The sequence below is a fragment of the Balaenoptera musculus genome, chromosome 13 (assembly GCF_009873245.2).
Source record: "Balaenoptera musculus isolate JJ_BM4_2016_0621 chromosome 13, mBalMus1.pri.v3, whole genome shotgun sequence".
NCBI classification, from domain to species: domain Eukaryota; kingdom Metazoa; phylum Chordata; class Mammalia; order Artiodactyla; family Balaenopteridae; genus Balaenoptera; species Balaenoptera musculus.
In genome coordinates this window covers 65,133,263-65,158,897 of record NC_045797.1, presented here as the reverse complement: position 1 = coordinate 65,158,897, position 25,635 = coordinate 65,133,263, and the positions used below count along the sequence as shown (strand labels likewise).

Below are 25,635 nucleotides of genomic sequence, written 5' to 3'. Positions count from 1 at the left end.
TTTCAGATGTGCTTATGATGTCATCCCATTTAGAATGTAAACTCCAAGACTCCTACTATTTCCCACAAAGGTTCAAATAAAGGACTTGCAACCCAGGAATTCACAGAAAATGAGATTTACTACCAAATTCCTATTTAAGTGTAGCAGAAATTTTCTAGACTATGCCCAGTTCTTTGCTATAGGATTTAACAAAATTTTATAATAGAATTACCAGGGCACTGAATGTAAAGCTATGCCACACATGGTTTTCTTAAGGAGAGGCTAGCAAACTATGACCCACAGGCCAAATACAGCCCACTATCTATTTTTGTAAATAAAGTTTTATTGGAACATTACCTCACTCACTTGTCTACATATTGTCTGTGCTGTTTTCATGCTACAAGAGCAGAGTTGAGTAGTTGTGACAGAGACTGTCAAAGCCTAAAACAGCTACTATCTGGCTTTTCTACAGAAAAAGTTTGCTGACCCCCATTTTAATTGATCCAAATTATGCCTCATGAATGTCCTTAACACATGATTAAGTGACCACAAGAATTCAGTTTATTCTGCCTGGGACTTTCTTCTCAGTGTGTAAAAGGAGAGATTTTTCTAGGTGGTTTCCAAAGTCCACATTAATCATCATTCTGATTCTCAGCCAATGAGTAATTTCCTTCATGAGGTTTGATTACTTCTGAATATTTGACACATCTGCAGGTCTTATGAGATTGGAGAAGAATTGACAGGGCACATGATGAGACTCAAGTTCCAGTGCCCTCTTTGCCCCTAATTGTCTTAACTTTGTGGTGCTCTGCTTCTATAAAATGAGGAGGCTGGACAGATATGACGTTTCCTTAAAATAGAGAATTATGATCCAGTGTGTGAAATGTCTCATAGAAGCCCACACTGGCTGCTATGAAAACCACACCTTGACTTACAAAAGGAGAAAGGACACAGAGAAGCCTTCTTGGAGGAAGTGATGCCCGATCTGAGTCTTGAAGGATGGGGAAGAATTCATGCTGCTGGAGAATGAACTGAGCAATCGAGCAAAAAGGCCTCTTACTGAGACATTGGTTCAACATGACGGAGTAGAAGGATGTACGTGCAGTCCCTCTTGGGAGAGCACTGGAATCACAACTAACTTCTGAACAATCATTGACAGGAAGGCACTGGAACTCACCAAAAAAGATACCCCACATCCAAAGACAAAGGAGAAGCCACAAAGAGACGGTAGGAGGGGTGCAATCACAATAAAATCAAATCTCATAATGGCTGCTGCTTGGGTGACTCACAAACTGGAGAACATTTATACCACAGAAGTCCACCCACTGGAGTAAAGGTTCTGAGCCCCACGTCAGGCGTCCCAACCTGGGGGTCCGGCAATGGGAGGAGGAATTCCTAGAGAATCAGACTTTGAAGGCTAGTGGGATTTGATTGCAGGACTTTGACAGGACTGGGGGAAACAGAGACTCCACTCTTGGAGGGCACACACAAAATAGTGTTCACATCAGGACCCAGGGGAAGGAGCAGTGACCCCATAGGAGACTGAACCAGACCTACCTGCGAGTGTTGGAGGGTCTCCTGCAGAGGCGGGGGGTGGCTGTGGCTCCCCGTGGGGACAAGGACACTGGCAGCAGAAGTTCTGGGAAGTACTCCTTGGTGTGAGCCCTCCCAGAGCCTGCCTTTAGCCCCACCAAGAGCCCAGGTAGGCTCCAGTGTTGCGTTGCCTCAGGCCAAACAACCAACAGGGAGGGAACCCAGCCCCACCCATCAGCAGTCAAGCTGATTTTAAAGTTCTACTGAGCTCTGCCCACCAGAGCAACACCCAGCTCTACCCACCACCAGTCCCTCCCATCAGGAAACCTGCACAAGCCTCTTAGATAGCCTCATCCACCAGAGGACAGACAGCAGAAGCAATAAGAACTACAATCCTGCAGCCTGTGGAACAAAACCACATTCACAGAAAGATAGACAAGATGAAATGGCAGAGGGCTATGTACCACATGAAGGAACAAGATAAAACCCCAGAACAAACAACTAACTAAAGTAGGGATAGGCAATCTTCCAGAAAAGAATTCAGAATAATGATAGTGAAGATGATCCAGGACCTCAGAAAAAGAATGGAGGCAAAGATCGAGAAGATGCAAAAAATGTTTAACAAAGACCTAGAAGAATTAAAGAACAAACAAACAGAGATGAACAATACAATAACTGAAATGAAAACTAAACTAGAAGAAATCAATAGCAGAATAACTGAGGCAGAAGAACGGATAAGTGACCTGGAAGACAGAATGGTGGAATTCACTGCTGCAGAACAGAATAATGAAAAAAGAAAGAAAAGAAATGAAGACAGCTTAAGAGACCTCTGGGACAACATTAAATGCAACAACATTCGCATTATAGGGGTCCCAGAAGAAGAGAGAGAGAAAGGACCAGAGAAAATATTTGAAGAGATTATAGTCGAAAACTTCCCTAACATGGGAAAGGAAATAGCCACCCAAGTCCAGGTAGCGCAGTGAGTCCCATACAGGATAAACCCAAGGAGAAACACACCGAGACACATAGTAATCAAATTGGCAAAAATTAAAGACAAAGAAAAATTATTGAAAGCAGCAAGGGAAAAATGACAAATATCATACAAGGGAACTCCCATAAGGTTAACAGCTGATTTCTCAGCAGAAACTCTATAAGCCAGAAGGGAGTGGCATGATACACTTAAAGTGATGAAAGGGAAGACCCTACAACCAAGATTACTCTACCTGGCAAGGATCTCATTCAGATTTGATAGAGAAATCAAAAGCTTTACAGACAAGCAAAAGCTAAGAGAATTCAGCACCACCAAACCAGCTCTACAACAAATGCTAAAGGAACTTCTCTAAGTGGGAAACACAAGAGAAGAAAACGACCTACAAAAACAAACCCAAAACAATTAAGAAAATGGTCATAGGAACATACATATTGATAATTACCTTAAACGTGAATGGAATAATGCTCCAACCAAACGACACAGGCTTGCTGAATGGATACAAAAACAAGACCCATATATACGCTTTCTACAAGAGACCCACTTCAGACCTAGGGACACATTCAGACTGAAAGTGAGGGGATGGAAAAAGATATTCCATGCAAACGGAAATCAAAAGAGAGCTGGAGTAGCAATACTCATATCAGATAAAATAGACTTTAAAATGAAGAATGTTACAAGAGACAAGGAAGGACACTACACAATGATCAAGGGATCAATCCAAGAAGAAGGTATAACAATTATAAATATATATGCACCCAACATAGGAGCTCCTCAATACATAAGGCAACTGCTAACAGCTGTAAAAGAGGAAATTGACAGTAACACAATAATAGTGGGGGACTTCAACACCTCACTTACACCGATGGACAGATCATCCAAAATGAAAATAAATAAGGAAACAGAAGCTATAAATGACACAACAGACCAGATACATTTAATTGATATTTATAGGACATTCCATCCAAAAACAGCAGATTACACTTTCTTCTCAAGTGCACATGGAACATTCTCCAGGATAGATCACATCTTGGGTCACAAATCAAGCATCAGTAAATTGAAGAAAATTGAAATCATATCAAGCATCTTTTCTGACCACAACGCTATGAGATTAGAAATGAATTACAGGGGAAAAAACGTAAAAAACACAAACACATGGAGGCTAAACACTACATTACTGAATAACCAAGAGATCACTGAAGAAATCAAAGAGGAAATCAAAAAATACCTAGAGAAAAATGACAATGAAAACACGGCAATCCAAAACCTATGGGATGCACAAAAGCAGTTCTAAAGGGAAGTTTACAGTTCTACAAGCCTACCTCAAGAAACAAGAAAAATCTCAAATAAACAATCTAACCTTTCACCTAAAGGAACTAGAGAAAGAAGAACAAACAAAACCCAAAGTTAGCAGAAGGAAAGAAATCATAAAGATCAGAGCAGAAATAAATGAAACAGAAACAAAGAAAACAACAGCAAAGATCAATAAAACTAAAAGCTGGTTCTTTGAGAAAATAAACAAAATTGATAAACAATTAGCCAGACTCATCAAGAAAAAGAGGGAGAGGACGCAAATCTATAAAATTAGAAATGAAAAAGGAGAAGTTACAACAGACACCCTAGAAATACAAAGCATCCTAAGAGACTACTACAAGCAACTCTATGCCAATAAAATGGACAACCTGGAAGAAATGGACAAATTCTAAGAAAGGTATAGCCTTCCAAGACTGAACCAGGAAGAAATAGAACATATGAACAGACCAATCACAAGGAATGAAATTGAAACTGTGATTAAAAATCTTCCAACAAACAAAAGGACCAGATGGCTTCACAGGTGAATTCTATCAAACATTTAGAGAAGAGCTAACACCCATCCTTCTCAAACTCTTCCAAAAAATTGCAGAGGAAGGAACGCTCCCAAACTCATTGTATGAGGCCACCATCACCCTGATACCAAAACCAGACAAAGATACTAGAAAAAAGAAAATAACAGACCATATGACTGATGAATATAGATGCAAAAATACTCAACAAAATACTAGCAAACAGAATCCAACAACACATTAAAAGGATCATACACCATGATCAAGTGGGATTTATCCCAGGGATGCAAGGATTCTTCAATATACTCAAATCAATCAATGTGATACATCATATTAACAAATTGAAGAATAAAAACCATATGATCATCTCAATAGATGCAGAAAAAGCTTCTGACAAAATTCAACAGCGATTTATGATAAAACTCTCCAGAGAGTGGGCATAGAGGGAACCTACCTCAACATAATAAAGGCCATATACGACAAACCCACAACAAACATCATTCTCAATGGTGAAAAACTGAAAGCATTTCCTCTAAGATCAGGAACAAGACAAGGATGTCCACTCTTGCCACTATTTTCAACCTAGTTTTGGAAGTCCTAGCCACGGCAATCAGAGAAGAAAAAGAAATAAAAGGAATACAAATTGGAAAAGAAGAAGTAAAACTGTCACTGTTTGCAGATGACATGATACTATATATAGAGAATCCTAGAGATGCTACCAGAAAAACTACTAGAGCTAATCAATGAATTTGGTAAAGTTGCAGGATACAAATTAATGCACAGAAATCCCTTGCATTCCTATACACTAATAATGAAAATCTGAAAGAGATATTTAAAGAAACACTCCCATTTACCATTGCAACAAAAGAATGAAATACCTAGGAACAAACCTACCTAGGGAGACAAAATACCTGTATGCAGAAAACTATAAGACATCGTTGAAAGAAATTAAAGATGATAGAAACAGATGGAGAGATATACCATGTTCTTGGATTAGAAGAATCAATATTGTGAAAATGACTATACTACCCAAGCAATCTACAGATTCAATGCAATCCCTATCAAATTACCAATGGCATTTTTTATAGAACTAGAACAAAAAATCTTAAATTTGTTTGTAGACACAAAAGACCCCCAAATAGCCAAAGCAGTCTTGAGGGAAAAAAAACGGAGCTGAACGAATCAGACTCCCTGACTTCAGACTATACTACAAAGCTACAGTAATCAAGACAATATGGTACACAACACAAAAAACAGAAATATAGATCAATGGAACAGGATAGAAAGCCCAGAGGTAAACCCACGCACCTATGGTCAACTAATCTATGACAAAGAAGGCAAGGATATACAATGGAGAAAAGATAGTCTCTTCAATAAGTGGTGCTGGGAAAACTGGACAGTTACATGTAAAAGAATGAAATTAGAACACTCCCTAACACCATACACAAAAATAAACTCAAAATGGATTAGAGACCTAAACGTAAGACCAGACACTATAAACAGGAAAACATAGGAAGAACACTCTTTGACATGAATCACAGAAAGATCTTTTTTGATCCACCTCCTAGAGTAATGCAAATAAAAACAAAAATAAAATGGGACCTAATGAAACTTCAAAGCTTTTGCACAGCAAAGGAAACTACAAACAAGACGAAAAGACAATCCTCAGAATGGGAGAAAGTATTTGCAAATGAATCATCAGACAAAGGATTAATCACAAAAATATATAAACAGCTCATGCAGCTCAATATTAAAAAACAAACAACCCTATCAAAAAATGGGCAGAAGACCTAAATAGACATTTCTCCAAAGAAGACATACAGATGGCCAAGAAGCACATGAAAAGCTGCTCAACATCACTAATTATTAGAGAAATGCACATCAAAACGACAAGTTGTCACCTCATACCAGTTAGAATGGGCGTCATCAGAAAATCTACAAACAACAAATGCTGGAGAGGGTGTGGAGAAAAGGGAACTCCCTTGTACTGTTGGCAGGCATGTAAATTGATACAGCCACTATGTAGAACAGTATTGATGTTCCTTAAATAACTAAAAATAGAAGTACCATATCACCCAGCAAACCCACTACTGGGCATATACTCAGAGAAAGCCATAATTCAAAAAGACACATGCACACCAATATTCATTGCAGCACCATGTACAATAGCCAGGTCATGGAAGCAACCTAAATCCCCATCCACGGACAAATGGATAAAGAAGATGTGGTACATATATACAATGGAATATTACTCAGCCAAAAAAAAAAAGAACGAAATTGGGTCATTGTGTAGAGACGTGGATGGATCTAGAGACTGTCATACAGAGTGAAGTACGTCAGAAAGAGAAAAACAAATATCATATATAACGCATATATGTGGAACCTAGAAAAATGGTACAGATGAACCTGTTTGCAGGGCAGAAATAGAGACACAGATGTAGAGAACAAACGTATGGACAACAAGGGGGGAAAGTGGGGGGGAGGGTGGTGGTGATGAATTGGGAGATTGGGATTGACATATATACACTGATATGTATAAAATGGATAACTAATAATAACCTGCCTGTATAAAAAAATAAATAAAATAAAATTCAAATTCAAAGAAAGAAAAAAAGGCCTCCCATTTAAGCCATCATTTTATTTGGCTGAATAGAAAATGTCATTATTTTCAGCATCTAAATCCCAGGAAAGTTCTTTCCAAATTCAAACAGACTCTAATGTGTGCATTGCCCTCTGCTTCTGCATGTGCATCAAGGAAGGTCACACTGCCAGCAACTTTTTACAGAATAGTCACCTTTATTTGAAAAGAGAGTTTTCTTTTTCATCTAAATACCAAGGTCACACCCAAGTCTTGAAAAAACATAAGCTTCCACAGGCATAGGTGTTGCGATGACCATTGTGTGAGACACCAAGGCATCTTGAGAAAATGATCAATCAGAGAGTGGGGGCAAAGGATCATTCCAGGGTCATAGTCAAGGTCAACAAGAGGTGAGATAACTCTGACGTCAAACAACTCTAGATGTGGGATTAGGCAACATGCTTACACAGCAGTCATTTTCATGTAGCTAAACCAACCAAATATCCACAACATAGATTCTGAAGGGAAGAGAATGATCTGAGTTGAACTAGCCATGCAATCTCAGCAGTGATTCCTAAGTAATTGCTAGCTCTCCCACAATTCTGACTGCCTGTACTGATGTCAGAAGCAGAGTTCATTCATGCATTCACAAATTTTAGTGAGTACCAAATATGTACTGGCACTTTTCTATACACTGAGGACACAGCCATGAACAAATGAGATAAAAATCCTTGCCCTTGTGGGGACTCACATTCTAGCATGTCACCCTTGTATGGAGAAAAGGTGCAAAGAGTTTCACCTTCTATCCAATGGGACATATTGCTTTTCTGAATAGCCCCCAAGGGACATTTTGCAACAGAGTCTAAGCCACAGCTGAGCCAGCTTTCCTCCTGAACCCCTGTTCCTCCATCGTATTCTCTGTGTCATAGCTACGCACAGCACAGGGTAAAGCCAAGGCATCCTGGAGCTTTTTCCTTAATGTGCCCTCACTATCAAGCCTAATGACTCCTAAAACCTCAAGGCAAAAATGCTCATAACTTGAACCACTTCTGGGAATCCTGCTAAGAGAATAGTGGTGACTTCTGAAAAAAATTTAGGTGCAAAAATGTACATCACCAACCTTATTTAACCTTATTTAGCCAAAATAAAAAGACAATTAAATGTCCAATTTAATATAAATTATATTTTAAAATATTAAAATTATCAAAAAACTATAGATTAATGGATAAATTATGGTTTTTAGATGAAATAACAAGCAGCCACTAAGATGATATTTACAAAGGTTCTATGATAATGTGGAAAAATATTTATTATAGACAGTATCAAGCAGAACTAAAACCTATATATATTCAACATAGCAAGCATGTATAAAAATTGACCAAGAAAAATTAGAACCTTGATGGAAAATGTTCCAAAACATTAACAATTAATGTACGTAAGTGTTGAAATTATGGGAATTTTTCTACTTTTGTACTTTTCATTTTTTCTTTAGTAAACATTCATTATTTTTATAATTAAAAAATAGTTTTAAAGCTTAAATATAGTTTTTAAAAGGCAAGGAACAGGCAGCAAGGACAAATATAAAACAGTTTATCATTGGTAGCTAAGAGCCTGAGATCTGGATTCAAATTCCCTGGGTCTGAATCCTGGCTCCCTTGGTTACTCGTGTGACCTTGGGCAAGTTATTTAAGCTTTCTCTCGCCCCAATTTCCCACCTGCAAAATGGGGGTGATAATAGTGCTTCCTCAATGGGCTGGTATGAGGATTAGTAGAGAACTCACATAGTGTTTAGCACAGAGCGTAACCCCTTGTAAGCACTCCAAATGATAATAGATTCAACAGTCCAGTGGCCACAAAGAAAGAGTTCACACAAAGGGAATGGTGGACAAACATCACATTCTTCATTCCTTAGGGACACTCACTCACCCTGAGTTGTGTTTTCCGTGGGGAATTTTCCCTCAGGCAGAATCAATCCCCAAATCCTCTAAATTTTACATTTTAACTTTTCCCCTGAAGAAGGTGAACAGTATGTTGATATTCATTTTATGAGTAATTATTTCCTTGGTTTTTTAAATGTACTTGTCATAATTTATTAAGGCAAGTACCTTTTGGCTTTAAAAAAAGTCTAAAACTTATGTTAATAGGATTGTCAGAAAGCACTAATCAATACTGTAAGATGAAATGAACTCATAAAAATATTGTTTATGGTGCTAACAGACAGTAGTTAATTAGAAGTTAAAAGTAATTGCCTGATAAAATCACATTTTTCTGTCAAATGTCTTCTCCAATAACAGTGAAATCAAAAGCTGTTCTCTTATCTCCTACACCCAACATCCTTCTTTCTGTGCAAATTAAACCACCTAAATCTGGATAAATAAAATGGTTAGTAATATAGCTCCAGAAAGGACATCCATTATGAAATGGTTGCTTGGCAATAATTATTAAAAGAGTGAGAATCCAGTTAAAATTGCATAAATATTAAATCTTGACCAATAAAAAAGATCCAGAGGATAAGAAGGGATTATATGGAAAGAGAAGTTAAAACTTGTTTCTCTACACTTCTTTTCCCAAAATGAGGCATCACTTTTCCCTTATGATCCTTATGAGAGAGGATCATGCCTTTCAGCTTCCAGAGGAATTCTTTACCCTAATTTCTAATCTAGATTTCCTTGATTTTTTTACCCCATAAATTCTCTATGCAAAATAGGCTGTGCCTCTGTTCCAGTTCTTGAATTTGGCTTGGCAACTTTCTCTGTCCGTGGATTCTGTTTTCTCCTTGCAGAGTATCCGCCTGCCTAACATGGTGGAAAGGTCTTAAACGATGGAGTTTCACAGGCTTAGATTGAATTTGGGCTGGGCACTAGCTGTATCATCTTCATTCAGTCACTTAAACCCTTACACAGCCTCAGTTTCCTTTGTCTATAAAGTGGGCACAGTAAATACATATCTCACAAGGTTACAATGCGGCTACATGGGACGACAGAAGGTAATGACTAGGCATGGTAGGCAACTGAATCTTGCCGCTCTTCTCTTCCACTATGAGTCCTCTTTGAGCATCTATTCTCCGAATCCTAGAAAGCCCTTGGTTTTTTTCCTGTCTTTCCTTCTCAGAGCGAGCAAGGTAAAGTTCTCCTGAATTTGGGGTTTTAATTCATAAGAAACATTTTAGCTCTAAGTTAACTTCAACCCATCCACACTTAAGTGCCAGGGGAACTTGAAAACGAGTTGGTGGTGAGCGCGTCCCTTTTCGGTGGGTCCTGAGAAGTGGGACTCTTGCTCAGGTCAGTGGGTTCCCATCACGTTCTCTTTCTCACCGTTGAAGTCCAGGGTCTGGGTCTGCCCATCTCCCTGCGGAGATACGTTGATCCAGTCCCTCTGAGCCGAATTTCCTTCGGAGAATGCCAATACTTAGACTCCCTCAAGATCTCAGACCAGCCCGCCCCCACCCTGCAAAGGAAAAGGTGAAGGAAGAACGAGAAGGGTGGTGGGCAAGACGCCACAGGTGACGCGGGACGGCGCGGAGCTGGAGAGGTAACTGTCTGAAACAAGAGCTCTGCCCAGCTTCAGCTTTCCAGCTTGCCTCCCGCCCCGCTCCACCGCTTTCCCCGGAGCAGTCCAAGGATTCGAAGCGGACCCGAGACGCGCGCGGGGCCGTGGAGAGTGAAGGCGGCGTCTGCCCGCGATCGCTCCTCCACTAGCCCCGCGTCTGGCCCGCAGCCCCGGCCCAGCCAGGTGCTCCCCGCGCGCCGCGCGCCGCGCTCCGCGCTCCTTGCAGCGGCTCGCGCCGCCCCTCCGCGATCCTCAGTGCGCGCCGCGCGCTGCGCTCCTGGACGCCGGGAGCCTGGCAGTGCGCTGCGCTCCGCACCCTCAAGGGAAAACGCTACCTGTGGAAGTAATGTGCGCAGAAAGAGGCCCAGAAGCACAGTCGCAGGCTGGCCGAAGAGAGAGCGGGGCTGCCCGGCGAGGATCCCCGCGGGCACCGCGAAGGAGGGCAGCTCCTGCAGGAACCAGGCGGCGCGGGCGGACAAGGCGGGTAGCCACGGGCATCCGGCTCTCCGTGTACTTCCCGTAGCCGGCGGGCTCCGCGAGGCACAGAACCAGTGCCCCCAGGGCGGCCAAAGTGGCGCTGCCTGCCAGCACCGGACTCTCCTGCAGCGAACGGACATTGCGCCCTGTTCCCCGCTGGTGGCCGCTGCCAGCGCAGAAGAGAGCGCGGGCCCCGCCGCCCCTTTATGGAGAGCTAGACGCCACCCGTGTCCGCCCCTTCGCCTTGGCTCCCCGCCCCTCCATCCTAACGTCCCATCTCAGTGCGGCCAGCCCTGGCTAGGCTCAGCAGCGATGCCCCTTTCGCAGGGCTGGCACTTCGGAAAGCAGCCAGGCGGAGAGTGGATGAAGGCTTTCGCGAGCCAACTTCGTGTCCTGCGCCCTTCCTTTAGCCCATATTCGCGCCTTCGCCCGCGCGTCCGCCCCTCTCCACAGCCTGCCACTGTTCTCTCCTTCTAACTGCCCTTCGAAGATTTGTTCTTCACCCATCAACCTCTGATGCTGCAACTTCTGGGACTAGGAAATAGAAAACTACAGGTACGACTTAGCCAGGGTAGTTCTCCCGCCCTAACACACACCCTCTGTGTGGTCGCCACGCAGTCCCCACCCTCTGACCATCCGCAAGCCAGAATCTCCCCAACCCCTCCGGTTCCCTGTGCTCCTTCACTCTCCGCCAGCTTCCACTGGACCCTGGGCCCAGCCCTCCAGCCACTTCCCGCGTCCCCCAGGCCTTCTGCGCTGGGGCGCCGCTCTCCTTGCCACTTTCGGCAATTAGTGGCCCCTCCGCACCACCTCGCCCCCAGGCAGGTACCAGCCTCTCCCCATCCTTATTTCCTCCGCTTTCTCTCTGCTTTGAAGAGACGAGTCGACCGAGCGTGGGCGTGGAAGCACGGATTTCGACCCTGAGTAGTGATCCTGTCTGTCTGCCCTAGCCTCTCCTCTTCCGCGGGACTTCCCGAGCTGGCCCAGATTCAGGCTCATGTCTAGGGCTTCAGCCGCGGGACGCCCTCTCCCATCTCCTGGAGCGGATGAATCGAGTTCCACATGATGTTGCCCTTCGAAGTGCAGCTGGGCTCTAGAACACCTAAGACGCGGTTCTTTCTCTCTCCCTTCTGTTTGCTGCCCTCCTGTCATTCTTCACCCCCTCGTTCATTATCTGTTTCCTCTTCCCTTCTCTGATTCAGTATCCAGACTTCCTTAACTGCCTTCTTCATATATTTTGTACCCCTTTTTTCCTCTTCTTTCTTTAATCCAGTTTCCTCCTCTCAGGTTGGCCTCCTCTTCCCACCTGCTGTTTAGCCTCCTCGTCTTCTTGTCCCACCTCCCTTGATTGCTTCATCCCTGTTAATTTTCTTCTCTTGTCCCTACTTCAGGCTTCACCCATCTTTCCCTTGCTCTCCCTCCCCTTTCTTGGGCACTTTCTTCATCCTTCGCCCTTTGCTCCCACTAACTTGCCGCTCAGGAGCCCCACTCAGTATTACTCCATCCACTCCTGCCCTGTCCTAAACCGGCTATTCCAATGAAAGGGTAACATAGTGTTTCATCTGCCCAGTTTGAGGTTGTTTCCTGATTCCTGGGACACGGTGGTGTATGGTGATGCCCTCTGCTTGCTGAAGAGGTATTCACCACTTTCCTGTTGGGTTAAAAATTAAATTGTAAATAGGCTTCAGTTTTCAGTTGACCACCCTGTAGGAACCACCCATATTGGCTGAAGCACCCTCCATGGAGTGGCCAGGCTCAGCTCTCACAGCTACCTAGAGCTGTAATTTGCACTGGCTTTCCAGATCCAGCCCCAGATTCCTTATTTACTATTTGCTAGTGAGAACACCCAATCTAGATCTCCAGCAAAGACTGGAGCTTCTCATCTGCATTTCCTCCCTCTGGACAACTCTACTTGGATGTCTTCAGAGACCTCAAATTCACACCCTACCCAAAACTAAACCCATTTATCTTCCCCTCCACTCTCCTCCACCCACACCCAGATCCTCCCTGTGTGTTCTTGGTTACCTCTTCTCTGTCCGAAATAGCCATAGCCTCCCTGGGAGGCTGGCTTGCAGACTCAGGAAATTCTAGATTCTTTTTTTTTTTAAGATTTTTTGATGTGGGGACCATTTCTAAAGTTTTTACTGAATTTGTTACAATATTGCTTCTTATTTTTGGTTTTTGGCCATGAGACATGTGGGATCTTAGCTACCAGACCAGGGATCGAACCCCGCACCCCCTGCATTGGAAGGTGAAGTCTTAACCACTGGACTGCCAGGGAAGTCCCTATATTTCTTGATAACATACAGTATCAGGATAATAGGCAGTGTGACATTTCAAACCCAACTTGATGGAATACTTTTTTTTTTAATGAAATTTCTCCTTTCTCAATTCTCTCCTCTCTTTTCTTACAACTGTGCCCAATTTGGTCCTCATCATCTTTTTCCACTACTGTATCAGTTAGCTTTTGCTGCATAACAAACTACACTAAAGTCAGTTATCTTCAGATTATGCATCTGTGAGTCAGATGGAGGTCAGCTGTCCCTAGGCTAGGCTTGGCTGATCTTGACTATGCTCACTCATTCATCTGTTGAGCAACTGAGAGGCCTGCTCCAGGCTGGGTTTGGATGGAGAACCTTAGCTGAGACAGCTCTGTTCCACATGGCTCTGGTCCTAGCATAAGTGAGCTAGCCCCACCATATCTATACAGTCTCAATACAGAAGCACAAGAGGACAAGAAACACAAAAGACCTCTTGAGGCTCAGGCCAAGAACTAGTACACTCTTACTTTGTACTTTTCCGTTGTCCAAATCAAGTCACATCGTGGATTCCAGAGTCATAATAGGAAAGTAATTGCAAAGTTACATGGCAAAGGACAGGGATACAGGGAGAGGTAGAGAATTGGAACCAGTAATGCAACTGCTCTGAATTACATGCATAAAGAAAGTGCTCAGATTGGAAATATACAACTTGATTGATTTGCACAACCTGAACACATTCTTGCAACCAGCACCTAAGTCAAGAAACTGCTTGCTAGCATACCAGAAGCTCCCCTCAGGCCTCCTTACATCCCCTCCCAGAATAACCACCACCCTGACTTCTGACATCATAGTTAGTTATGCCAGCTTTTGAACTTTACATAATATAATCATACAGTATTTACTTTTTGTGTGTGTTTTAATGGTACTGGAAATTTATTTTAATCAGTATGGTGAGGCATGCAGACATGGAAATGACCATCATGAAGGAAGTTTATACTCACAGATCCCCAGAAACGGGAGACACAGCAAGCCACACAAGACCACACAGGGAAGAATCAGGATCAGTCAGTAGGCAGAGGGAGTGACAGGAAATCATGGACAAGAGCTTTATTGTGGTTTCTGCAGGAAGGAATGGACAAGGTAAGGTAAGCAGACTTAGGATTGGCTAGTTTGAATACTTTCACTGGGCTGTTGGTTGTAGGGGCTATTTCTAGTTGTCTGGTACCTGGCACTGGGGTGATTAAGGCAGGCGAATAGTGGTCCAGAGTATAAGAGCTTGATGTAAGAGATGATCGGGGTATGGCTGGTGTGTGCATGTGTGTGTGTGTGTGTCAGAGAGAGAAAGAGATCACCTGGGAAATTCAGTAGTGATCCCAGAAGGTCATGCTTTAGTGGTAGGAATAATTTATTTTTAGAGTGAAGACTACCTTCCTAACAAAATGTTCAATCAATCCCCCCAAAAGATCAAGATGATTCACAAGTAATTTAACAATGTCCAACCCTCTTTAAAGGAAGACAATTACATACAGACAAGTAACAATGTAGCTGTCACAATATCCAACATCCCCCAAGTTACTAGACATGTTGTGTTGACTTCTGACACCAATTACTCAAGTTGAGCCAAACTTCACAAGTTTAGGACACAGTCCTCCACAAGACTGCCCTCACTTCAGATGCAAGTAACTTCAGGGGTCTCCAGGCCACACATACTTCTGAACAGCTCACTACAAATATGAGGGCTCCCACTAAACCTTCAGGTTCAATAATTCTCTAGAGCAACTCACAGAACTCAGGAAAGTAATATATTGATGATTACAGCTTTACTATAGCAAAAAGACATAAATCAGAACTAGCCAAAAGAAGAGATTAGGTTGAGGGGGTGTCCCAAACATGAAGTTTTCTTGTCCTCTCCCCATGGAGTCAGGATCCACTACCTTCTCAGCACATCAATGTGTGACAACTGCAGTGGCTTGCCTACCAGGAAAGCTCATCCAAGCTTCAGTGTCCATATTTTTTATTAAGGTTTCATTCACAATTGATTGATCACCGGCTATGTGGTTGAACTCAATCTCCAGCCCTGCTCTGCTCCTTAGAGGTCAGGCTGATATCACATGGCCCAATCCCAACCCTCTAATCACATAGTTGGTCATTCTGGCATGGCCAGCCCCCATTCTGAGTCATCTACTTAGTATAAACTATCAGGCCCCCATGAACAGCAAAGATATTCCTATCACTAAGGAAATTCCAAGGATTTAGGGGCCACTTCCCAGAACTGGGGAAAGGGCCAACCAAATTCTTTATCCCAAGGGTTTAGAGGCTATCCCCAAGGAACTGGCACAAAGACCAGACCTCTCTTTGGATAAATTTAATTCTTCACTACACACGTCAAGAAGCAAAAAAATGTGTCTCATAACCAAGAGGAAAATCGGTCAATAGAAACAGACCTAGAAATGACAGAGATGCTGGATTAACAGACAAATACTCTAAAATATCTATTTTAAGTATACTCAATATGCTTAAGGATTTTTTTAAATTAACATAGTGAGATAATGGAAAATATAAGAATGGAACTTAGAACAATGAAAAAGTTGGAAGTGAAAAATTCCCTGGATGTGATTAATAATAGGCTAGACATTTCACAAGAAAAGATTAGTAAATTTGAAGACATCATAATAAAAATAATCTAAAAGAATTATGAGATTTCTCACAGAGAAAATGAGATTGGGGTTGTAGAGGGAGGAGGAAATAAATGGAGACTCAGTGACCTGCTGGACAATATCAAAAAGTCTAACAATAGATAGAATCCCATAAAAAGAAGGAAGAGTGCCAGAAAAAAAATGAAGAAATAATATTTGAAGACTTTCCAGATTTGATGGGAACTCCATCTTACAAATTCAAGAACCTTGATAAACCTCAAGCAAGATAAACACACACACTCAAATCACACCAAGGTATTTCATAACCAAATTGCTGAGAACCAGTGAAAAAAGGGAAATCTTAAGTAGCCAGGAAAAAAAGACGTAGAGGAACAAAGGCAATAAGTACACAGATTTCTCAGAAAATATGTAAGCCAGAGGACAATGAAATATTTAAAATGCTGAAAAAAAAGTTTTTTCAACCAAGAATTTCATATCCATTGAAAATATCCTTCATTTTTATGAAGGTAAGGAGATTTGCTACCAGGTATCATGATGGACTAATATTCTGCCAGACACACAAACACACACACACACGCCAGAAAGCAATGATAAAACCTAAAAGCAGGACTTCCCTGGTGGCGCAGTGGTTGGGAATCTGCCTGCCAATGCAGGGGACACGGGTTTGAGCCCTGGTCTGGGAAGATCCCACATGCCATGGAGCAACTAAGCCTGTGTGCCACAATTACTGAGCCTGCGTTCTATAGCCTGCGAGCCACAACTACTGAAACCCACACACCTAGAGCCTGTGCTCCTCAACAAGAGAAGCCATCGCAATGAGAAGCCCGCACACGGCAACAGAGAGTAGCCCCCACTCGCCACAACTAGAGAAAGCCCACGCACAGCAACAAAGACCCAACACAGCCAAAAAATAAATAAAATAAATAAATAAGTAAATAAAAGAAAAAAAAACCTAAGAGAAGAAAACCTACCTGAAGTTACTGGAGAATAAACAGCAGCAGACAGATACTGATGGGGAGTTTATGTTCACATGGAAGGGGGATGTGGACAGCTATAGGCATAAATTCCTCTTTTCTGAGACTCTTAGTCTGGCCTAAGTGCAGTCTGAATCGTCTACACAGCAGCAACATAGACACATGGGGAAAAACCTACCATATTCCTGGAAAGGAAAGAGCCAGAGAGGGAATCCCCAAATTCTATCTACCCTCATCTGCACACATGCAGAAAAGACTCAAAGCAATTCAGCTTAAGACAAAGTTCTGAACAAAACAAAAGAAAGTTTGAAGTTCAAGACCAGCCAGGGAAATTACCATCTAAAACAAAGGAAATAATATTCATGAGAGAAAAAATAATACAACCCATAATCTATACAACTTAACAGAGAAGGACAAGAGACACAGATTGGGGCATTAAAAGTATGCAAAGAAATAATGGCTGAAATATTCCCAAAATTGATAAAAGACAGAAATTGACAGATTCAAGGTATTCAATGAGCAACAAGCAGAAAAACACAAAGAAGCCTATGCTGAAGCAAATCATATTTAACTTATTAAGGTCAAAAATAAAGAACAAATAATAAAAGCAATATAAAAATAACATTATAGAGAGGGGAGCAACAATCTGATTAACAGCTAACTTCTCATCAGAAACATGTAAATCAGAAGAGATCTTTAAAATGCTGAAAGAAAATAATATCTGCCCAGAATACTATATCCAGCAAAAATATTATTCAATAATGAGGGTAAAATATTTCAGATAAACAAAAACTGTGAAGATTCATAACTTCACTACAATAAATGGTAAAGAAAGTTCTTTTGGCTGAAGGGAAAACATACTTGATTAAAATATGGATCTTCAGAAAAAAATGTAGAGCATCAGAAATGGACATCTATACAACATTGTAAATCAACTATATTCCAATAAAAATTAATTTTAAAAAAGAAACTGAATGAAAACAAAGACATCTGTGATGAATACATGATTGTGTGTTAATCAGGAGGGTAAATGTAATTTTCTGAAATGCATGTTTGGGAAACCATATTCCTCCAATGTTTGAACCAAGGAGCTTTACTGAAAACAGTGAACAATTATCACTGTTTCCTTCACTAACACAACCTGATTTCTAGCTGTGGATTCCAGAGAAATTCATTCTGGACAAATAAAAGTGTCTTTCTTATGTGAACTGATACTTGCCCTGGTTGATAAATTCCTGTTCTCTTTGCCCAACCCGAGCTTTATTTTTCCACAGCAATAAACACATCACTGATGAAAAGAAAGAAAGAAAGAAATGGACATCTGGATAAATGTAACAAAAAAAACCTATTTTTGCCTTTTTCTTCTTAGTATTCTTTAATTCATATAACTGTTTAAAAGCTAAAAGTATTACACTATTTTATGAAGTTTTAATGTATGTTGTTATACCGCATATAACAATCATAACATAAAGGGTGAAGAGATATGAGTTTATAAGTTTGCAAGATTTCTTTTTTTAAATTTTTTTATTGAAGTATATAGTTGATTTACAATGTTGTGTTAGTTTCTGGTGTATAGCAAAGTGATTCAGTTATATATATATATATATATATATATATATATATATATATTCTTTTTCATATTTTCTCCATTATGGTTTATTACAGGGAGGTTTTAGTTCTGCAGCACAGGGAATTATATTCAATAAGTTGTTTATCTATAATATTTCCATCTTTTAAGTGAAGCACAAAACTATAACTGCACTATAGTTCTATATAACCATATGTAGTTCTAGAACTATAACTATACTGTGAAAATTATGAATGTAATTGAAGTCCACAGGGCAACCCTATAAAAATGCAATAAAGAATAACTACTATATATGGGCATGGATGTTAACTAGACTTATTGTGGTGATCATTTCACAATATATACAAATATCAAATCACTATGTTGTATACCTGAGACTAATGTTATATGTCAACTATACCTCAATTTTAAAAGCTATAAATTCAACAGGAAAATTAAAATAAAATCTTTAAAAATCAAATAATTCTAAAGGAAGGGAACAGGAAAGGAATGACAAGAACAAAACACAGAAGAGGTAGATGGTGGGAACAGTTTGGAAAGAAAGAAGTAAAACTATATTCACAAATGACATGATCTTATATATAAAAATGATAAGCAATCTACTAAAAACTATTAGAACAAATAAGTGAGTTCAGCAAGGTTGCAGGATACAGGATCAGTATACAAAAATCAATTGTATTTCTATAAACTAGCAATGAAAACCTGAAATGAAATTACTAAAACAATTCTTTTACAATAGCACCAAAAAAAAAAATACTAAGGTAAAATTTAACAAATGAAGAATAGGACTTGTACACTGAAAACTACAAACATTGTTGAAAGATATTAAAGAACATTTAAACAAATGGAAAGATATCCCAAGTTCATGGATTTAAAGACTTAACATTATTTAGATGTCATGCTCTCTGCTATAGAGTAAATTGTGCTTTCACAAAATTCATATGTTGAAACCCTAACCCCCAGTGTGATTGTATCTGAAGACAGGGTCTTTAGGAGGTGATAAGGTTAAATGAGGTCATAAGTATGGAGCTCTAATCAGATACAGGACTGTGACCCTTTTGAGAAGAAGAAGATCTCTCTCTCTCTCTCTCTCTCTCTCTCTCTCTGTCTCTCTCTCTCTGCCCCTACAACCCTATGTGAGAACACATTGAGAAGGCAGTCATCTGCAACCCAGGGAGAGATGTCTTGCCAGGACACCAACCCTGCTAGTAACTTCATCTTTGCTGTCTAATCTTCATAATTGTGAAACAAATTCCTGTTTAAGACACCCAGTCAACGATATTTTGTTATGGCAACCTGAGCAGATTAATACACTCTCTAAACTGATCTACATATTTTTTTATATATATATTTATTTATTTATTTATTTTTGGCTGTGTTGGGTCTTCGTTTCTGTGCAAGGGCTTTCTCCAGTTGGGGTGAGCGGGGGCCACCCTTCATCGCGGTGCGTGGGCCTCTCACTGTAGCGGCCTCTCCCGTTGCGGAGCACAGGCTCCAGACGCGCAGGCTCAGTAATTGTGGCTCACGGGCCCAGTTGCTCCGCGGCATGTGGGATCTTCCCAGACCAGGGCGCGAACCCGTGTCCCCTGCATTGGCAGGTGGATTCTCAACCACTGCGCCACCAGGGAAGCCCCCTGATCTACATATTTGGCTCAATTCCTATCAAAATCTTAACTGATTTTTTCAGAAATGGTAACGTTAAGCCTAAAATCCACGTGGAAATGCAAGGGACCCAGAATAGACAAAACAATCTTTAAAAAGAAGAAAAAAAATGGAAGGACTAGTATTTCCCAACTTCAGAACTTACTACCAAGAAACAATTATCAAGACAGTGTGGTACCAGCATAATAACATATAGACCAATGGAATAGAACTGAGAGTCCAAATATCAGTTCATACCCTCTATGGTCAATGATTTTCAACAAGACTGCCAAGATCATTCAATGGGAAAGGAGCAGTCTTTTCAACTGGTCTTGGTACAAATGGATATCTACATGCAAAAGAATGAAATTGGACCCCTACTTTACACCATATACAAAAATTAACTCAAAATTGATCAAACACATAAAATGAGAGTTAAAACTATAAAACTCTTAGAAGAAAACAGAGGTGTAAATCTTCATGACCTTATATTAGACAATGATTTCTTAGCTATGACACAAAGTACAAGTGACAAAAGAAAAATAGATAAATTGCTTCATTGAGACTAAAACCTTTTCTGTAAGTAATACCATCAAGAAGGGAAAAGATAAGTCACTATGTTGTGCATTAGATCTCCAGAACTTATTTATTTACTAGTTGTACATTTGTACCCTTTAACACCTTCTCCCCAATTCCCCCACACCCCAGACCCTGGTAACCACCATTCTACTCTCCATTCCTATGAGTTCAGCTTTTTACATTTCACATATAAGTGATATCATGCAACATTTGGCTTTCTCTGTCTCAGTTATCTTACTCAGCATAATACCCTCAAGGTCCATCCATGTTGTCGCAAGTGGCAGAATAATATTCTATTGTATATGTATACTACGTTTTCCTAATCCATTCATCCACTGATAGACACTTAGGTTGTTTTCATATCTTGGCTACTGTAAAATAATGCTGCAATAAACACAGGAGTGCAGATATCTTTTTGATATCCTGTTTCCATACTCTTTGGATATATACCCAAAAGCTGGATCTTATGGTAGTTCTATTTTTAATTTTTTGAGGAACTTCTATACAGTTTTCCATAGTGGCTAAACTAATTTACATTCCCACCAACAGTGTACAAGTGTTCCCTTTCCTCCACATCTTTGCCAACACTTATTATCTCTTCTTTTCTTTCTTTTTTTTTTAACATCTTTATTAGAGTATAATTGCTTTACAATGGTGTATCAGTTTCTGCTTTATAACAAAGTGAATCAGTTATACACATACATATGTCCCCATATTTCTTCCCTCTTGCTTCTCCCTCCCTCCCACCCTCCCTATCCCACCTCTCTAGGTGGTCACAAAGCACCGAGCTGATCTCCCTCTGCTATGCAGCTGCTTCCCACTAGCTATCTATTTTACATTTGGTAGTGTATATATGTCCATGCCACTCTCTCACTTTGTCCCAGATTACCCTTCCCCCTCCCCGTATCCTCAAGTCCATTCCCTAGTAGGTCTGCATCTTTATTCCCGTCTTGTGCCTAGGTTCTTCTGACCTTTTTTTTTTTTTTTAGATTCCATATACAGTATTTGTTTTTCTCTTTCTGACTTACTACACTCTGTATGACAGTCTCTAGGTCCATCCACCTCACTACAAATAACTCAGTTTCATTCCTTTTTATGGCTGAGTAATATTCCATTGTATACATGTGCCACATCTTCTTTATCCGTTCATCTGTTGATGGACACTTAGGTTGCTTCCATGTTCTGGCTATTGTAAATAGAGCTGCAATGAACATTTTGGTACATGACTCTTTTTGAATTATGGTTTTCTCAGGGTTCTTCTTTTCTTGATGATAGCCATTCTAGCAGATGTGAGGTTATATCTCATCATGGTTTTGATTTGCATTTCCCTGATGATTAGTGATGTTGAGCATTTTCTCATGTACCTATTAGCCATTTGTATTTCTTCTTTGGAAAAATATCTATCCAGTTCCTCTGCCCATTCTTTATTGGGGTTGTTCGTTGGTGTTGTTGTTGTTAAGTTGTATGAGTTCTTTACATATTTTGGATATTAACCTCTTATCCAATATATGATTTGCAAATATTTTCTCCATTCCATATATTGCCTTCATTTTGTTGATTGTCCTTTTGCTGTGCAGAAGCTTTTTAGTTTGATGTAGTCTCACTTGTTAATTTTTTCCTTTGTTGCTTGTGCTTTGGATGTCATATCAAAAAGATAACTGCCAAGACTGATATCAAGAAGTTTCCTCCTTGTTTTCATTTAGGAATTATGGTATCAGGTCTTATGTTAAAGTCTTTAATCCACTGCAAGTTAATTTTTGAGAGCAGTATAAGGTAGAGGTCCAATTTTATTTTTCTGCATATCCAGCTTTACCAGCAAGGTTTATTAAAGAGACTGTCCTTTCCCAATTGAGTGTTCTGGCACCCTTGTCAAATATTAATTGACTGTATATGCAGAGGATTATTTCTGGGCTCTCTGTTCCATTTGATTGGTCTATTTGTCTATTCTAATGCCAGTACCATACTTTTTGAATTACTGTAGATTTGTAGTATAGTTTGATTTTCAACAGAAGTTGCCAAAGCTATCCAATGGAGAAAAAAAATGGTGCTGGAAAAATTAGATCTCTCTATGGAAAAATAAACCCCAACTCTTTCATTACATACAAAATCAACTTTAAAAATAGATCATAGATCTAAATGTATGAGTTAAAACTACTAAAATTATAGAAGAGAACATAGCATAAAATCTTTGTGACACTGAGTTAGATAAAGATTTCTTAAACAAGACATTCTAAAGAACAAAGTATAAAAGAAAAAATGATAAATATCAACTTCATCAAGATTAAAAACTTTTTTCTTTTTCCAAAGACACACTTAAGAAGACTAAATGGCAGGCTTCCCTGGTGGTGCAGTTGTTAAGAATCCATCTGCCAATGCAGGGGACATGGGTTCGAGCCCTGGTCTGGGAAGATCCCACATGCATGGAGCAGCTAAGCCTGTGTGCCACAACTACTGAGCCTGCACTCTAGAGTCCATGAGCCACAACTACTGAGCCCATGCACCACAACTACTGAAGCCCATGCGACTATAGCCTGTGCTCTGCAACTGCAACAAGAGTAGACATCACAATGAGAAGCCCGCGCACCACAATGACAAGTAGCCCCTGCTCACCACAACTAGAGAAAGCTCATGCAGAGCAACGAAGACCCAACACAGCCACAAATAAATAAATTAAATAAATAAAAAAATTTTTTAAAGACTAAATGGCAATCCATACATTTGGAAAACATTTTTGCCACACATATATTCAACAAAGGAATTGTATCCAGAATATGTAAATAACTTTTACAATTCAATAATTAGATGACCTACAATCAAATCAAAATGGGCAAAATATTTTAATAGACATTTCATAAAGAAGATCTACAAATAGCCAATAAGCACATAAAAATATGCTCCACATTATTAGTCATCAGAAAAATGTAAGCTAAAACACAATGTGATACTACTACATACCCAAAGCGTGGTTAAAATTTAAAAGAGTGAAAATCCTAGGTGCTGACAAGGATGTGTAACAACTTGAAATTTTGTACCTTGAGATGTAAAATAGTACAACCAATTTGGAAAACAGTATGCAGTACCTTATAAAGTTAAACACACATTTACCATGTGATCCAGTAATTCTCATCTGAGTATTTGCCCAAGAAGAAAGGAAACGTATGTCCACACAAAACAGGTAATTGAATGTTCAAAGCAACATTATTCATAACAGCCCAAAACTGGAAGCAACCCAAATGTTCACCAAGAGGTGAATGGGTAAAAAAATTGTGGTATAACTATACCATGGACCACTACTCATCAATACAAACAAACAAAGTACATACAATAATATGGGTGAATCTCAAAAACATTATGATAAGAAGTCAAGCACAAAATATTAGGTAACACATATCAGTAGCATACACACATCCAGTTGTGACAACCAAAAATATGTCCAGATATTACCAGATGTCCCCTGGGGAGACAAAATTGCTCCCAGTTGAGAATCAGTAGTTTAGACATATTTGAGTTTTTTGTACTTAACATATATATATAAACACTTAATATTGTCTCTATAAGCTTGCTCCATTTAATTAAGGAGATATTATAATCTGAATATTTCATCCCTTTTGGTGAAAGATAAGTTATACCAATTTATTTGCTGATGGATGGATGGATGGATAGATGATTGACTGATATGTAGGTAGATCGATAGATAGATTTTATCAACTCTTGTGCAAACCAGAAGAGCAAGTTGTGAGAAAGCAGCAGTGTCTAAAGTAGAAATAGAGAGGCAGTATCTATAAGAATATTAATCAGTTAAAGAAACAAAACATATTTTAAGCAACTCTAGGTCTCTCAAAGGAAAATCATTATAAAATCTGAGTTTTTAAATTTTTTCTTCTGAATTTAGCAGGAAATCAGTTTTCTTTTTTCAGTGCCCAAATCCCTTACAATAATGACAACCTTCTTTCTTTAGCCTTAATTATAAATTTCTAAAGAAACATTTGTCTGGAATTATTCATGTTAGTAGCTTCATTCACCATAAAATTTTAGTCAGTTTCTGTTGCTTGCATCCAAAGATCCCTAAATGACAATGTTATCATATTGAAAAACAACTGTTCATGAGTTTCCCTCAGAACCACATCTTATTCACCTTTCAAAACCCTCAAATCTAGAATAACTTCCGGCCCATTAATACATGCTCTATAGAAGTTTCCTAGACAGAGACATGTATATATAGCCACAGATTCGATTTTGTTCTCTCTGGGTCTTCCCTGCTACTTCATTCTTCTCATGAAAACTTTAGAAACATTACTCATACCCCTCATTAACTAATCTCTATTTTTGAACACTCCAGGCTAGGAAAAACAATGGTCTTTCTCTCCCTAAATTTCTATTTTAGTCATAAAAGTGTGACTAAAAGTGCATAAAGTGTGTGGGGGGGGGTGATATGTCTGATGGGGAGATTTGGAGAAGGATAAATGCATATGCAGCCTGGGGTCCCCTCTCTTGTTTTCAGAGCAGCCCTCACAGTGATGCTAGCTGCCTTCTCTCTTCTCAGTGTTGCTTATAGAAATAGGCTCTGGCACTGTAGTTGAACGAGGGGAAGACTTGAGGTATTTTAGCTCCTCCATCTTAGTTTGTGTAAGCCAATTCAATTCAAAAGTATTAGTCTAATAGGTCAAGGCTGTGTTCTTCAAGGAAACTTTACCAATGAAACTAATGTTTTGATTTTTTGTTGTTATTATTGTTATTAGGGTTTTTATGAGAGAGGGATTTTTTAAAGGCAGATTATACCAATAGATGAATGGCATAAATATCTAAATTTTTAGATTCAGGGGTTCTTATTATATAACACCAAAATTCATCTTATCTGCTTGGAAAACTCCTAAGCATTCTCAGAACCTAGCTCACATTGACCTCTCCTATGAATCTTTCCCGGAAAGAATTAATTACTCTCTGTTCCATGTGTTCATGGTACTTTCTGCATGTCTGTACTATATCACTTGCCACAGTTCTCACAAGT

At 39.8% G+C, this 25,635-nt stretch overlaps 1 protein-coding gene across 1 annotated transcript in view; it reads right to left on the bottom strand.

The window, feature by feature from the left end:
- SRD5A2 (steroid 5 alpha-reductase 2) overlaps positions 1-12,976 on the bottom strand; it is a 59,006-nt gene extending 46,030 nt beyond the window's left edge. The window contains 5 exon segments of the mRNA XM_036872579.1: positions 10,786-10,808; positions 10,810-10,929; positions 10,931-11,050; positions 11,264-11,461; positions 12,953-12,976. Coding sequence (XP_036728474.1) covers positions 10,786-10,808; positions 10,810-10,929; positions 10,931-11,050; positions 11,264-11,461; positions 12,953-12,976 — 485 coding nt within the window.
- Between the last annotated feature and the right edge of the window lie 12,659 nt (positions 12,977-25,635).